The sequence below is a fragment of the Myxine glutinosa genome, chromosome 3, assembly GCF_964187855.1.
Source record: "Myxine glutinosa chromosome 3, kmMyxGlut1.1, whole genome shotgun sequence".
Classification (NCBI taxonomy): Eukaryota; Metazoa; Chordata; class Myxini; order Myxiniformes; family Myxinidae; genus Myxine; species Myxine glutinosa.
In genome coordinates, this window is record NC_136263.1 from 96,833,845 (window position 1) to 96,850,507 (window position 16,663).

At 43.0% G+C, this 16,663-nt stretch overlaps 1 protein-coding gene across 6 annotated transcripts in view; it reads right to left on the reverse strand.

Annotated features, from left to right (window-relative positions):
- The window catches only part of TAB1 (TGF-beta activated kinase 1 (MAP3K7) binding protein 1), a 53,484-nt gene extending 44,830 nt beyond the window's left edge, over positions 1 to 8,654 (reverse strand). For 2 of the 6 annotated variants that reach the window (XR_013622861.1, XM_078774305.1), the window contains exons 1-2: positions 8,419 to 8,654; positions 7,975 to 8,209 (exon numbers count right to left, since the gene is read on the reverse strand). Coding sequence is in view for 5 of the 6 variants with exons in the window: in XM_078774305.1 (XP_078630431.1) it covers positions 7,975 to 8,061 (87 nt within the window). In the remaining variant the exon portion in view is untranslated. The remainder of the gene's footprint in view (positions 1 to 7,974; positions 8,210 to 8,418) is intronic. The other 4 variants (XM_068110418.2, XM_068110415.2, XM_068110417.2 and 1 more) reach the window with 3 other exon arrangements.
- Positions 8,655 to 16,663: the final 8,009 nt, after the last annotated feature.

Below are 16,663 nucleotides of genomic sequence, written 5' to 3' on the forward strand. Positions count from 1 at the left end.
TTGCACTGTGTGAATTATATAATTACCAACTCACGGTCTGAGGTAACTCGGCTAAAAATTATCCGATTTGCACCAAATAAAGTTCATGAATGGTTGCACAGACCCCTACTTCTCACTAAAAGGGGAAAAAGAATGTAAATTGGAGTTAAAACAAGGAATATTAACAGCTTTGACTTACCGCACTCCAAATTATAGTCCGGAAAACTGTTGGGGAAATTACCAAAGTTCAAAGTGCCATAACTTTGTCAAAAATGATCGAAACGTCATGAAGTTCGAACTTGATCTGTAACTTATCATGAGGGAACCATGTACCAAGTTTGAAATCATTAGCATTAAGAGTTTAGAAAAAAAAGTCCGGAAAGCTGTTCTTTGCGTGACGGACTGACAGACTGACGGACGGACAGACTGAAAGACGGAGGGACGGAGTGCAAACCTATAGTCCCCTCCGGTGTACACCGGTAGGGGACTAATAAAAAAAGGAAGCATTAAACAAACATCTTTTGGACGAAGTTAACTCGGGCGTTGCATAGCTGGGCGCCATCACATTGTCCAAATCTCGATATCCTCCCACCACGACAGCAGCAAATTAGATTTTGTCTGAATGGCGGCAAATTTGATTGGTCGAGACAGCGTAAAATTTTGCCACATTACTGCTAAACTGGAGGTTTTATGGAAGTACCAACAAGGCGATTTGTGTTCTACAGTGTTAAAAACATGTAATTGAATTGAAATAAAAAGAGGTTTCAAAGGCTGTAGAGAAAAATAAAACAAACCATTGAATCAGAGGCTTACTGTTGCTGACGCATTTGGGATACACCGTCTTTTACACCACCTTATTTAACACATTACATTAGTTCTTCATTTCTGTTGTTTTAGTCCTTTATGACATACCTAAGAGCAGTAAGTTTCCAATTTAGAATGAATTTCAATTTTGCTGGACTGACAAGGAGACAGACTGAAGCAATCACTTTATCCCATTGTGCGCATGCGCACGTGGGACAGGAAATGTATGATGTAAAGCAAAGGGTGGAGCTCAATTATAGAATGCACTGAAGGTAATAGTGAGATATCAACATCCAGTGAAGAAGAACTGATTGTAGAAAAAATAATAATAAATTCCATTTTTAAGGCCATTTTCCATGCTGGAGCAGGGGTTAGCCTTGCTGGCCCCATGACAATCCAATCATCATGGTTTCCTTTTTGAGGCAATATTTTTTATGGCCGGATGCCCTTCCTGCCACCAACCCTGTTAGTCGCCTCTTGCAACACACAGGGAATTACCAGTGTACAGGTACTCAATTTGCCGACCTCGGAAGGATGACAGGCTGAGTCAACCCCCCTGGCGGTAATTCAACGATTGACCGCGATTCGAACTCAGTACCCTAGGATCCCAAGCCGGCACCCTTCAAACTCAATTATAGCGAAAGCCAGAAGTGGGGGAGGCCTTTGTTCCAGAGTGTCCTTTGTCTTCAACCTGAATTTCAGAATGAACTAAAAGGGAGGCACTCGGTAGAGAGCATACCACCACCAGGCTGATTCGTTTACATTTTGAATCCCACTGATAGGCCAGATATGGATTCAGACTTTAACCAAATTCAATCTGCTTGGTATTGTCACCCAAGCACCAAGTCATGCACCAAGTTTTGTCAAAACCCATCCACAACTTTTTGAAGTATGGTGTTGTATATAGTTTTAGGCCCTATCAATGCTGAAGAATCACATCAAAATCTAACCAATTCGGCCTTGTCACACACACAACCTGTCCACCAAGTTTCGTCCAAATTTGTCCACAACGTTTTGAGTAAGAGATAGACAGACAGGCAGACAGACAGACAGAGGTTAAAACATAACCTCCGCACACCTTCGGTTGCGGAGGTAACTACACGTAAGCAGCATACAAACAAGTACTACAGCCACCACAACTGTAGTCGACGTAATCATGAGTTTACGGACATATCACGCAGCAACATCAACAACTACGTGTTCAATTTTTCGCGTTTTTCACTTCATTTGACATCCTTATTGAGATTCACAGATAGACATGGAAGACGTTTGTAAAGTACAACATTCTGTCTTGTGATAAAATCTGTCAGTGCAGCGAGTGCTCCCAAATTGGAACACGTCCAAAACCAAATACCCAAACTGGAACCAAAACCGTAATCGTAACTATAATAGCCCATTCCATAGTTTACCAATATATAATAAATGGACCTTAACTCACCACCCATAATGCATTTTAAAGCTACAACTACTACTACTTACTACTTCTAAGCCTGGTGTTGGCTTAACGTTTAGGGTGGCTGGCTTGGGATTCTAGGGTCGCAAGTTCAAATCCAAGTCGGCTGTTGAATTAGCATCAGGTGGGGTTGATTGTCATCTTTCTGAGATCGGCGACATGAGAACCAGTTTCCACGCAACATCTGGTGGGAATTCCACATCCGGTGAGGATTACCACCCACTCCCCTCCAAGATTATAGCTTTACAGCTGATTGCATGCATGTGCTTGGTGGTTGCCAGAAGTGGCTCCTCCCTCCGGGTCTTAAAAACAGCTGTTCACCACCATCTCTTGTCTTCCCCCATCCAAAACCTTGATCTCTTCTACCCCCGTTAATTCACCCCAGATCCACTTTTTAGCCGCGTCGCAGACGCTGCTCATAGAGTGCCCTCTGCTGTTGTTGTTGTTCTTCTTCTTCTTCTTGTTGTTGTTCTTGCAGAGAAGACAAAACCTCGAAGCTCCACCCATTTTGGGAGAGGCTTCATATAAACAAATATCCACCATTTTATTAACTCGCATAGCTTTGAGGCCTGTTTTGTAGGCCCGTGGTGTCTTCCTCTCTCACACAGTTTTATTTCAAATCAAATTCGATATATCATTTCATTTTTCACAGTCGCTAACATAGTTTTAGACTCGGTTGAAAAAAAACAGGAAGAAAATCCGATGAAAGTTGCCCTTTATAGAACGAAATGAATTCTCAAAGGCCTGTAACTTCAAGTCCATTGAGATATTTTTTTTTTAAATCGCGGCATGGTCAGTCATACACCGCCCGAAATAACAGACGGGAAAATGCCGAGATATATATATTTCGTTTAAATCGCGGCATGCTCAGTCATACACCGCCCGAAATAACAGACGGGAAAATGCCGAGATATATAAAAAATTCGTCCATTTGATGACAATCGTCACGATGAAATATTTAATTTATATGTCGTCACAATAATGTGGAGAGAGGAGCATAGCTTCGTTCACGTGTCGCCACACACGGGAAATTGCCGAGATATATTTTTTTTACATCGCGGCATGGTCAGTCATACACCGCCTGAAATAACAGACGGGAAAATGCCGAGATATATTAAACATTCGTCGCCACACACGGGAAATTGCCGAGATATATTTTCACTTTGCACAAAAATAACATCAAGTAATCGAATCAATAGGAATGTCCTGTGCCTATAACATCGACGTTATAGGCACAGCTGCATCTAGGCATTGTGTAACATCGACGCGGCTTTTGTTTTAATTAAAACGTTTTGTACTTTTTTTTTTTTGAAATTCCGACTTCTTTCCTGGAAGTTCTAGCAGTGTCCATGTGTTTTATACCTCTCCCACCTCCCCCCCCCCCACCCCACCTTCCCATGCCTCCTCCCCCTAAGCCCTCTCCCTCCCACAGATCTTCCGTTGTCCATGTTCTCTGCTGTTGTACTTGTGTGCTTCCATCTCTCTCCCCATCTTGTCTCCCGCTCCCTTTATTGTATGTTTTGTGTGTCCGCTTGTCTTTTTTGTGATTGATGTTAGCTCTTACACGAGCCTCGATCTTGTATACAAAAAAGAAAAAAGAAAAAAAAAATTCTTGGAATAATAATAACTACTAAGACGACTACTATTTTTACTACTACTACTTATTTAACAGCTCCAATTATTCCCACCTTCTGGCGGTTTTCTACGGCGGAGCCCATAGGGCAAAGCTGTCTGGAACAGCATTTGTCTGTCCATCCGGTGTATTATGTACGTATGCATGTCCCTCACAAACGTAAACGTATACCAATCAGAGTTGAGGATCTGGTCACATGATCAAGGGAGCAATGTTTAGTAACCATTACAATTACATTTTCTTACTAAAAGGAAATACAGACTTGGCATTTAATATGGAATATTTTTTTTGTGGGGGTGAACTTACTTTTCAAGATGACTTAGAACCAAAAGTTCATTGGAATTATGTTGAAATTATTCTAGATTTTGTTAATGTGACCTTTAAAAGAAACAAAAACCACATTTGACATCTCGAAGCAAATAAATTGATCCTTAAAAGTGATGTAAACTGATATCGAACTCAATTCACGGACAGTACTGTGTTAAACTTCTGTACGTTTTCCAGAAGTATCTCTTTATTTTGCACATTAGCCAAAAAAAATTTCAACAAAAACAAAAGCTAAATTATGACTGGGATTACGGACAGTAAAATTACAGTTCAGTACTTTGTGTAACCCCCACGAGCATTCAGGAGAGCACGTACACGTTGAGGCATGCTGTTCACGAGATTTGCCAAGGTTTGGACAAGAATCGCTTGCCATGCAGTGATAATAGTCTGCTGCAATTCACGCACAGAGGTCGGCTGCTGCTCCAAGTGGTCGATTTGACGCGTTAATTCTGCCCACAAGTTCTCTATTGGATTCATATCCGGGGACATGGCAGGCCACTCCATATGCTCTGCACTACGGTCAGCAAGAAAGTGTTGGATCATGCGAGCACGATGAGGCCGTGCATTGTCATCTTGGAAGACAAAGTTTCCTCGAAAAGCTGCATGAGCAAATGGAAGCAATGTTTCTTCCAGAATGGCCCTGTACTTGAACTGGTTCAGGTTTCCATTCAGAACAACCAGGTCAGTTTTGCCCCCTGCATGAAAAGCAGCCCAAACAGTCACCCCACCACCTCCAGCCTGGACTCTTGGCACTATACAATCTTCGTTGTGGGCTTCATGCACTTGTCTGCGCACTCGGACGCGGCCATCTTGACGATAGACCAGAAATCTAGACTCGTCACTGAAGGTCACGTGATTCCAGTATCCTGGCTGCCATTGATGGTGCTCTCTGGCCCACTGCAATCGGCGCTGGCTGTGTTGTCTGGTCAGGCGTGGCTTTCTCAGGGGACGCCTGGCACGTTAGCCTGCTTGAACCAGTCGTTGGTTGACTAGCCTTCTGGATACAGGCACATTTGTCAGTTGCTGCCACTCAGCCCTAAACCGATTAGCTGACTTGGTGCAGCCATTGCAGACTAACCGGTGCTGCAGGCGATAATCTCTCCTTGTGGTTCTGCGTGGACGTCCTGGCCTCGGTATTGGAGTAGGGACACCCCTCTGAGCATTTCTTTTCAGGATCTTTGACACCTGACCTTGAGTGATGCCATACTGCCGAGCAATAGCATGCTGTTTCAAGCCAAAATTTCGTAAAGCCACCACTCCATGACAAACAGCATTGTCAAGTTGACAGACCATCTCCAGAGGAAGCGGCAATAACTTTTGTAGACGTGCAGCAGTTGTTTTCCACTAATACAGAACGCAACAACCCTTATATACCCGATTGTGAAGCCAATCGTCAAATGTACCTGTCCTTACATTTTGTCACGCCACCTGTGATATAATCTTGTTATTGACTTATTGCTGCGAAAAACAATCAGTGACATGGTTCTTTCAACAAAGACATCACCGAAGGGTAAAATAAACTCACCAGATTGATATACTGAGTTCAGAAATTAAACCCAAGTCAAGAAAAAAAAATATTCCATATTAAATGCCAAGTCTGTATAATGACCTTTTGCGGAACGTTTTGGGGTCCCAGCCAGTGTCATTCGGTAGGTAAGAGGTTTCAGAAATTCCCTCAATACAATTATGATTACCTCCACCACCGAAGGTCGATGGAGCTTATGTTTTCACCCGTTTGTTACTTGGCAAAAATATATATATATATTTTTTGCAAGTACAGTATGTTGATCACTCCGGTTTGTGTGTGTGTTTGTGTTTGTCTGTCTGCTCACTTATACTTGCCTACAGGTCACAATTTTGAACTGATCTTCACGAAACTTCACCAAATGGTAGAGATAGTGGTCCGACAAAATCCTATATGTATTTGAGGTCAAAAGGTCAAAAGGTCAACATCGGCCAAAGGTAAACCACATTTTTCGAATTTCTAAAAAAAACCTCAATTTTCATCCGATTGACTTGAAATTTGAATCGAATTTACATGTCGGCAAACTGAATTCAACCACCAACTATTTTTGAGATCAGCATCGGCCAAAAGGTCAACATAGGCCAAAAGTAGGTCAACAACAATATCATATTTCTAAAATCCTCAATTTTCATCCGATTGATTTGAAATTTGAATAGGATTTTCATATCGGCAAACTGAATTCAACCACCAACTATTTTTGAGGTCAAAAGGATGCTCTACTGAGTGCCATTCTACTTTGTTCTGTTTTTCCAAGGGTCGCTCTGAGTGATTTTTTTATCTGTTTGTTTGTTTGTCGGTCTGTGAACAAGATATCTCAAAAAGTTGTGGATGGATTTGGACGAAACTTGGTGGACAGGTTGTGTGTGCGACAAGGACAAATAGTTTCCATTTTGATGAAGATCTGAATATGGATTCGGATACGAAAGTTATTTAACTTTTAGGTGATTCTTCACCATTGAGAGATCGGATGAAAAGCGATATATGATATGATATTTTAAAAGGTTATGGACGAGTTATGAATAAATTTGGTGGATGAGTTGGTTAGGTGACAAAAACAAGCCGATTAGATTTTGGTTCAGGTCAGAATCCAGATCCGGCCTCTCAGTGGGATACAAAACAAAGTGTTCAGCCTGGTTTGCACGCTACCAAGTGCCGTTCTACTTTGAATATGAGATCGACACGGACCTTGCTCCAGAATCCAGAAGTGAACAGATGACGACTGTTCGCTAGTTGATAATATCTCAATACAATCATGATTTAACATTATATTTTGATATATTGATACGATAGTATTAATTTGTGATTGGAATGATGAATGATGCTGTTTGGAATGAAAATAAAGAGATATCGAGTTTAAAGCAGAATGAGGAAATGACGTGAGGGTTTCTATCCGTGACATTCGCGGATTCCCCATTTGCAGTTTCGCCATTGACCGGATATAGCAACGTTCAGACTGGATACGGTTTTTGTCCAAGTCCTTCACGAACCTGCTGTCAATGTCTGACGTTCGACTGAAGTTGGCACAGGAATGTGGAATTTATTGAAAATGATTAATACTTACATTATTTTGTAACTGGTATCCCCACCCTGGTCATACCACCTCTTCAACTAAAGTATCAAACAAACCCGGCTGCGCGTTGTTACACTATCGGTCTTGTTGTTCCAAGTCTTTCACGAATTGGCCGTCCAGGGCTGACATCCGAGTGAAGATAGCAGGAATTTTTCAATTTGCTCGGTGTGCCGGAGATAGCTCGCCTACTCTTGGTGAAAGACACCTTTTGGTTTTCAACGTCCACAAGCTAATGCTAGCACACAGGACAGCCGGCTTAACGTGAATCCGAAGTGCGGCACACGTCGTGAAGCACCACTCGGACAATTTAAATGTCCGGGCAGAGACTCGAACCCAGACGATACTTTTTAAAGACAACATCCTGTCGAACACTGAATACACCTCAAATAACAAGCATAGAATGTAAATAACCATGATTTCGCTCATGTCGTCTGTGCTAAACCCTATACCGGAAATGAGATCATTAACGTCATATCAACCTGTCCAGCACAAACGTCATGCAGATTGCAGACAGACTGAGCCGTCGGGCCTAAACTGCCCAATAATACTTTGGGTGTTCAATGTTGAGTCCTTTCATCCAGGCATATCTTTCCTATTGTTCGTCGTCCTGGCACATTACTATCGAAATAATTGTTTTAAAAATAACTTCATCCTCATTCAGTGATGAGTTTACTGCGCCTTACCTGTTGAACACAAGCAGCTTTCCCGCCGCGCGGCGTCGCCATTTTCCCAGCATGCACCGCGGTTGCTGTGCTCGATAAGACGCTCATTGCGGAAGGATAAGGACAGTGGTGCAGCCGCCATCTTGGTAAGCCCAGACTTCAGGAAATACAGTGTATCTGAGCGTGTTGTCAGACTGGCTTGAAGAGGAATGTTTTCCCGAAATCATCATAATCCTCTCCTGTGTGTAAGAACGACCTGCATCAATCGTCGGGTTAAGAGCAATGACAAGACCTTTCCATCACTAAAGTGAATATATTCAGCTCAGTAACTTCCTTGCAGTCGTAGTAGTGTTTAGTCCATATATTACGTACTATATACCCAAGTGGTTAGACCAGTGTTACAGACAGGAGGTGGGGTGTGTTTGACCCTGCGGTAACCAGTACCATAACGTTTAGCTTACTTACGTTTTTGCCCTACTGTGAATGGCACCTAGGCAAGCAGGTTGGATTCAGGATTTTCCTCTTTGTTCCAGCTCTAAGGGTTGGGCGTTGGGCTTCAGTTAATTCCTTCGCTAACACAAAGGGCACTCACTGTAAGTGATTATAGGTTTCCATCCGTCCATCCACCCATCCTTCCGTCCTTCAGTCTGTTTGTCCGTCCTTCCGTCCTTCCTTCCTGCCATCCTTCCTTCCTTCCTTCCATCCTTCCGTCCGTCCTTCCCACCTGTGGTTTTCCAGACTTTCCGCAGCCCTTACCCTTTAATATATTCAACTGAAACTTGGTACATGGTTTTATTATGATAATGTTATGAATTAGGTATAGAGGAATATCTAGAGCCAGGTAGATCTGCATAGGTAGGTACTCAATTGTCGCGATAGGGAATCTACCTGTAATAAGTTCTGTGTGTAGCCCGAATGTCCGAATAAATTATTGTATCTGTGTCCCCGCCATGAGGGGGCGGGGCATGATAATTAGTACAGGGATTATGGGTAAAATTCCCTCGTGTGTCGTTCCCTCTGTGAGCAATCCAGTGTCCCTCATGGCAACGCACTCATATACATTAGATAGATCCCTTAGTGCACACACTAATTAATTCCCCTCCGCCACAATAAGACTTACAGGATGAACAGGCAGGAAGCCAGCTCGGGGCACCGCCGATGGGGCCGCAGCCAGCCACATCACCAGCTGGCATAGCAACAAACATCGTGCAAGGCAGGCTATAGCCACGCCCAGGGAAAATGTGATTGGATGGGGTAAGAGCTGGCCACTGATTGGTGAAAGGAAGGTGGAAGGAAGCCGCACACTGATTGGCCACCGACCGTGGACACCTCGGCCAATCAGTGTGGAAGGCGCGAACACTCGGCCAATCAGGGTGGAAGGCGCAAAATCACGACTTAGAAGCAGGTCGCTGATTAGAGGAAAAGAGCTGGTGACGTCAGAAGGCGGGAAAGACCACAAAGAAGCGAGGGACTGATTGGTAACGCGAGAGAGGAGAGCTGACGTCACACCACGGGTGACAAAACGACTCGCTCGTGGGCTTTCTTGGTCGTCGTTCTTCCCTGCGTTCTTCCCTGCATTCTTCCCGTCGTTCTTCTCGTCGTTCTTCCCAGCGTTCTTCCTGGTCATCTTCCCTGGGTTCTGCGTGGGCTCTTGGTGCTCTTGGTCTTGGTGCTCTTGGTGCTTGGGGCGAGGCTGGTGCTTGGGGCGAGGCTGGTGCTTGGGGCGAGGCTGGTGCTTGGAGTGAGGCTTGGTGCTTGGAGCGAGGCTTGGTGCTACGAGCAAACGGGACCTCGCGTGCGACCGACGAGTGGGCGAGTGAGGCGTGCCTCTGAGCGGGTGGCTCGGGGCCTAGCAGAGCATGAACGAGGCGGACGGAGGCCTGCTTCGCGCCAACATCGGAGCCTGGACGATTCCTGACGACGCTACACTGCCAGACAGATAAGCTCACATCCACAAACACGACATTTTATTTCAATTTATTCTTTCCCCTGTGCTGTTGTTGAAGTGAGGTGTGCGGGATCCCGATTTAGGACATTTATTTACCGGCGCGTCCATTGTTCTCGGGTTCCGTTCAATAAATGTGTTTCTTTTTGTACCATAAATTCCGTTTTAGTTTGCTTGATTTCATTTCCTCCAGGATCGAGGGCTGCCGTCAGGGCGTCAGGTAAGAGCTCGCCGCTTCTTCCTCATCCTTCCTCCTCCCGTGCTTGCATAGTAAAAATCCGTAATTGATCGTCGCCTCCATTTAAATCTGTTTGGCCATCCGCGGCCATTCAATACAAGAATGACCGCACTGTGGTCACAACCTACGACAAAATCCAGTAACGTGCCGATTGGGAAACACACATTTAATGCACTATCAAAAGATGAACAGTATGATTGGGAAACACACATTTAATGCACTATTAAAAGATGAGCAGTATGATTGGGAAACACATTTAATGCACTATTAAAAGATGAGCAGTATGATTGGGAAACACATTTAATGCACTATTAAAAGATTAGCAGTATGATTGGGAAACACACATTTAATGCACTATTAAAAGAGGAACAGTATGATTGGGAAACACATGGGTTCGAATCTCGGTCGATCGCCGAATTAATGCCAGGGGGGTTGACTCAGCCTGTCATCCTTCCGAGGTCGGCTAATTGAGTACCAGTTCACTGGTAATTCCCTGTTTGTCGTTGAAGGCGGCAAAAAGGGTTGGCGTCAGGAAGGGCATCCGGCCGTAAAACATTGCTTCAAAAAGGGGACCAAAAAAACAACAACTACCACGGTCCCCGAAAAGGCCAACCCCCGCTTTGCGGGGAAAAAATGGCCTCTAAACGGTGGTTTTAAAAGATGAACAGTATGATTGGGAAACACACATTTAATGCACTATTAAAAGATGAGCAGTATGATTGGGAAACACACATTTAATGCACTACTAAAAGATGAGCAGTATGATTGGGAAACATGCATTTAATGCTCTATTAAAAAATTAGCTCGACACGTCTCACCACTTGTGTGTCCTTCAAACATGCATAATTGACTCACACATGAAGAGAAAGTTGAATGGTGCCACCACTCTGTATCTGCCACTGGACTGCATTTAATATCACAGCATATAATTTATCATTGAAAATCCAAAGAGGGTGGATGCGCACCCCCTGCAACTCCTACCCCCAACCCCTTTCCTCTGGGTCTACCTATGTGAGATATTGAACTATATTTGATGATTAGGCTGTACTCTTTATTTCCTTCAGGAAAATACAACTACTTTTTGTTGTAGGAGGACCTAAACGGGTTAACCACACAAGTGTTTATGTTTGTAACGATAACGAAACAGGATATGAGGCTTTGTGGCACCCATGGTTTCGTCACCATCTAGCTTGGATAGATTTTGTAATGTTACATTTTTATATGGTTTAATAAAATGTCTTACTTTACAATTCCAAGCCTGGTGTTGGCTTAGCGGTTAGGGTGCTGGCTTGGGAATCCAGCTAGGATGCTGAGTTCGAATCCCGGTCGATCATTGAATTAACACCAGGGGGGTTGACTCAGCCTGTATACAACCATCCTTCCGAGGTCGGCAAATTGAGCACCAGCTCGCTGGGATGAATGGACCACTCGGGCATCCTGTGTCGGAGTGGCGACCCATCCAAGATCATGCCCAATAGAGTCAAGGAAACTGCTTTGGGAGCCCCATGCATTGTCACGGTGCAAAAAAGAAAATGCTTTGATAATAGAATTTGAAAGTATTGTAAGAATTCATTTTGGTTAGACCATGATGGACTATAAATAACTCTGATAAAAATTCCTTTTTACCAGGATTAATAATTTCAATAAAAATTATTTCCAGTACAGTCGTCAATTTAACTCAGAATGAATCTTAATTTTTTATATATATATATACACAAAGAATTAAGTTAAGCACCCCCCCCGTTTTTTTACAACCTCGCACATTACAAGTTTGTTGTCGTCAAAACAGTGTAATATACCCATGATATTGCTATATTTTCTGGAGAAGTGATATTATGGTCACATAAAAACATAACAATCATGCCGTTTTCAATATTTTATTCTGAATAATTTAAGGTGAAATTATTTGGGAATTTTAGGCATATTTTCACCTCAATTTAAGTATGGAGCTATAGGTCCATCACGGACAGTGTGGATGACGTTTATGTTTTCTAACGTACAGTCATTGTTCTGAGAAGACCTCTAGCGATCTTTGCGTCAATAACGTGTGTAGGACCCACGTGATCGGATCACTGACTCAACCAATCACTTTTTTTCACTTTGATCACTCAATTTCATCAATGGATAATTGCTAATGTCATACCAATCATTATTTGATCTCACATACCTTAGAATATATGCCAATGTATACATATACACAAAGAATATATATTAGGGGGTGCTTACCTTAATTCGTTGTGTAGGGGTGCTTAACTTAATTCTTTGTGTATATATTTGGCCTTAGGCTCGTAATACAGCTGACACACACACACACACACACACACACACACACACACACACACACACACACACACACACACACAATGACGAGACAAACACTTAACACAACCACTGAGCTTGGGTAACTTGCCGTCACTACTGTCACTTCCCAGGATACTCTGGGTACTAGCGACGTCATAATGGCACCGCTTTTCTCACCATACTTAGTGGGGCAAATTCCTCAAGAGGAATTTCCTCCTCCCCATGGATGCCAACCGATGCGGATTGTCCATGCTCTATCCTTTTCAAGCAAGGAAGCAGCACGTACCATTTTTAGTCTTTGGTATGACTCAAACCGGTCCAAACCGGATGGGTGTTTTTTAGGAGACACCAGCACAGCACCCCATACTTATGCATCAACCAATGCTGGGGAGGCAACCGAAACCCACCCAGAACAACCCCTCGCCCATAAAACCGCCCCGGCTGCACCGATGCACTCCACACCAGAGCATGTCACGTCAGAATCATAACCAGAATGTAAAGGGGAGGTTTCACTGCGGGATATTCTAAAAACTATTTGACGTCTGGCCGAAGCAGACGATAAAAGGGTCCGGAATGTACGCAAATGTACAAAATGTACGCAATGGGGATACAAATGTGATAACTAAACAGTTATCGGTCACGTGGTTTGACAGCCATCTTGGATTGAATGAAAATCTTTTTTTTATAAACCTTTTTTTTCTGAAACCACTGAACAGATCGAAGCAAAACTTTAAATATATATGATTGACTACCCATGGGGAATAAAGTTTGATAACGATGACATCATTGGTAATGTCATGTGGCAGCCATATTGGATCGAAGTGAAAAGGGTCCTGGGCTCTGAATTTGAAGTGGAAAAACCTAAGGTAGTGGCTAAGGTAGTCGAATGCTCGACCACCGCAAACCCGGCGAAAATCGGATAAAATATGGTTCAGTTACCTGAGATCGAGAGTGGGGAATTAATGAATGAACACACTGCACACGACGTGCAGGCTGCGTACGGAGTGACGTCACGGCCTCATTTCAACCACAAATACAATCGTTGTTTGGCAGTCTCTCGGGTAAACGTAAACTCACACTCCAAAACAAATTTGGCAAAATTCCGACTATTTTTGACGAAAATATGAGACTACCGCGTTTTATATGGAGAACCCCCAAGTAAGCGTGTGTGTGTGTGTGTGTGTGTGTGTGTGTGTGTGTGTGTGTGTGTGTGTGTGTGTGTGTATGTTGTATGAAATTAGCAGCAAAATTAGCATTCGATTTATTTCGAAAGTATTTCTATTCTATTATATATATTTATTTTGATTAGTCGAAAGCGGGAAGTCGGAGGAAACCGGTCATCACTGCCAGCAGTTGTAAAGTGACAGTTGTAGTTATTATTATTATTTTTATTATTGTTATTATTATTATCGTCATTATGCATATTATTATGCATATCGCACCTATTGTTTTATGAACATATTTATTTATTTACATTCATTATTTTCGTTGTTAGCTCACCTGCACTTTAGTCCGGTGAGCTTTTGCGATCGAGTAGGTGAGTGAGTGAGTGAGTCTGTGCAAATTTTAGTCACTAGGACGTGCCCGTACGTGGGTGCCCGTTCCTTGCCAAAAAAAATAATAATAATGTCTTCGCCCATGCATGCATGGGCGTGCCCATGGGCCCATGGGCGTGCCCATAAGTGCGTGATGTGACCGTACAATGAATGTATCGTCCCGACGCCGCAGCTCGGATGGCGCTGCAGTTAATCGGGCCTGTATCGGCAGAGTTATTATAAACGTGTACTACAATCGATCGTACCTTACAACAATCAACACAGATTGCAACGTCAAATAAATGAATACGCGTCCGAGGCAGCGTCTGCTCGCCACGTTCAGCATCAGTACGTCGTCACTATGACTATCCGTAAGTCCGGAAGTGACGTCCTCATTTGACTGTCCGGAAGGTCGCATATCGCAGTTACGATGAATCGCAAATTAGTTTTAATTAGTTTTAAAACATAGTTTAACGCCAACATAGCGCCAACATAGTTTGCCAACGTGAAATAAATGAATACGCTCTCAAATGTGCCGTCCGAGGCAGAGTCTGTTCGCCACGTTCGGCTCACGTGATAGCTCGCTGCTCTCTGATTGGTTGAATCGTTTTTTGGACATAGCTCGGTAACTACTTCTCCGATTAATATGAAACCTTGAAAAGGCACATCCTCAGGTCCCCAGCAATATACCTGGCAAGTTTCAAGTATATCGGACCCGTGGTTGTCGAGAAACAGCGGTCACAGACACACAGACACACACACATACACACACACATACACACACACATACACACACACATACACACACAAATACACACAGAGATTACTGGAATTATAGATAGATGAAGAGAGACATTATGCTCTTAGAAATACACTCAAAATTTCCCAGAGCTTCTGAAGAAGAAGAAGCTATAAGAATAGCACAACTCCTTGTTTTGTTAACATTTTGAATGAAATCCATCGAGTTCTGCCCAAGTCTATGTAAAATGTTAGGTTGTTTTTAATTTGAGCCCAAACTTGTAAAAAATGTATGCAATTTCGTTTTTAACTACTATGTACTTTATTGGCAGATATATCTTGCTCTTATGGAACCCCCTCTCTCCAACCCTGTAACACCCCGGAAGTTTGGTCGTCCACCAAGAATTACGTGATTTTGAATGGCCGCATGCACACACCTGCGCGCCGGTGATGCTATCCTCAGTTGTTCTCATTTAGCACCGAAGATTGCCCTGCAGGAGGCGAAAGTGAGACGTAGCAGAGAGAACATTAATTTAAAATGTTGGCGTTTCCTGGACTAATGTATCTCGTTACTAGAACCTTTTCAACACCCCTGGTAGTCTCAGAATCCCAGAATCAATAAAAGCCTCGTATTCTCAACAACAACAAATATGCAATGGCTTACTGTTTGCCAAAATGGATGATTTCAAATAATTACTGGTTACCCAAAATAAATATTGGGGATGGGAAATCCCACCATCGGACCCTGTAACCGTGACGTCATGGGCAGGGGCACCTGCGGAGGTGATATTCCGGTCAAACACGAGAACACACTCTCCTCTCGACTTTCTACATTTTGTCTTTTCACAGCTCTGAGGCCGAATTGAGTCTTTTATGACTCATTGCTCTGATTTATCTCAATCGATCCAGCCTGTCCCTAATTGGACGCACTTTACTCTTTCAGGGAAGGGGTGGTTGTGTCATGTCTATTCGTGAATATAATTATACTGATGGGGTCACCCGTGGGAATCCCACGGGCATGGACGTGTGTGACATTTGGACATCTTGAGTTTGATGCGACACATCCAGTTTTACAAACTGGTTACTGGCAATTTATCAGATCCACAAATGATGTCATCCACACAATGTATTTACTTCTGATAACATGTGAATGCATGTGCGTGCACATGGGAAATACAGTTTGAAATGTGTGATTACATCTTATGTAAAATGTGACTTCAAGAGCTCAAATCCTCTCCCTCCCACATCACGCACACTGAACAGGGGAGTGGGTCACACACACACGTGGGGGTGTGGGTCACACACACACACATAGGGGAGTGGGTCACACACACACATAGGGGAGTGGGTCACACACACACACATGGGGGAGTAGGTCACACACACACACACACACATGGGGGAGTAGGTCACACACACACACACACACACACACACGGGGGAGTAGGTCACACACACACACACACACACGGGGAGTGGGTCACACACACACAGGGGGGAGTGGGTCACACAGGGTTTACTCTTTCAGGGAAGGGGTGGTTGTGTCATGTCTATTCGTTAATATAATTATATTTCTAACATCTACATGTAAGTTGACTTTCAGAAAAGCTTACATTCCATTGCTATTATGATTACATGAAGTTTAACAAGAGCGAGAATTGCTTTGCAATACATGTCCCCTACCGGTGTGATACTTTTGAAGTCCGAAAAGAACACAACTCTGAAAAATTGGTGACGCCTCAAAACTCGAACCTAATTATCATATTATCGTATCAAAATAAATTATCATAATAAAGCCATGTACCAAGTTTCAGCTTAATATATTAAAGCGTATGGAAAAAAAGTAATAAAATAAAAGTAAAGTAATAAAGCCCACTAAATATGAAATTAAATAAATAATAAATAAAATAAAGTAAATTAAAGTTATAAATAAATAAAATTAATAAATAATAT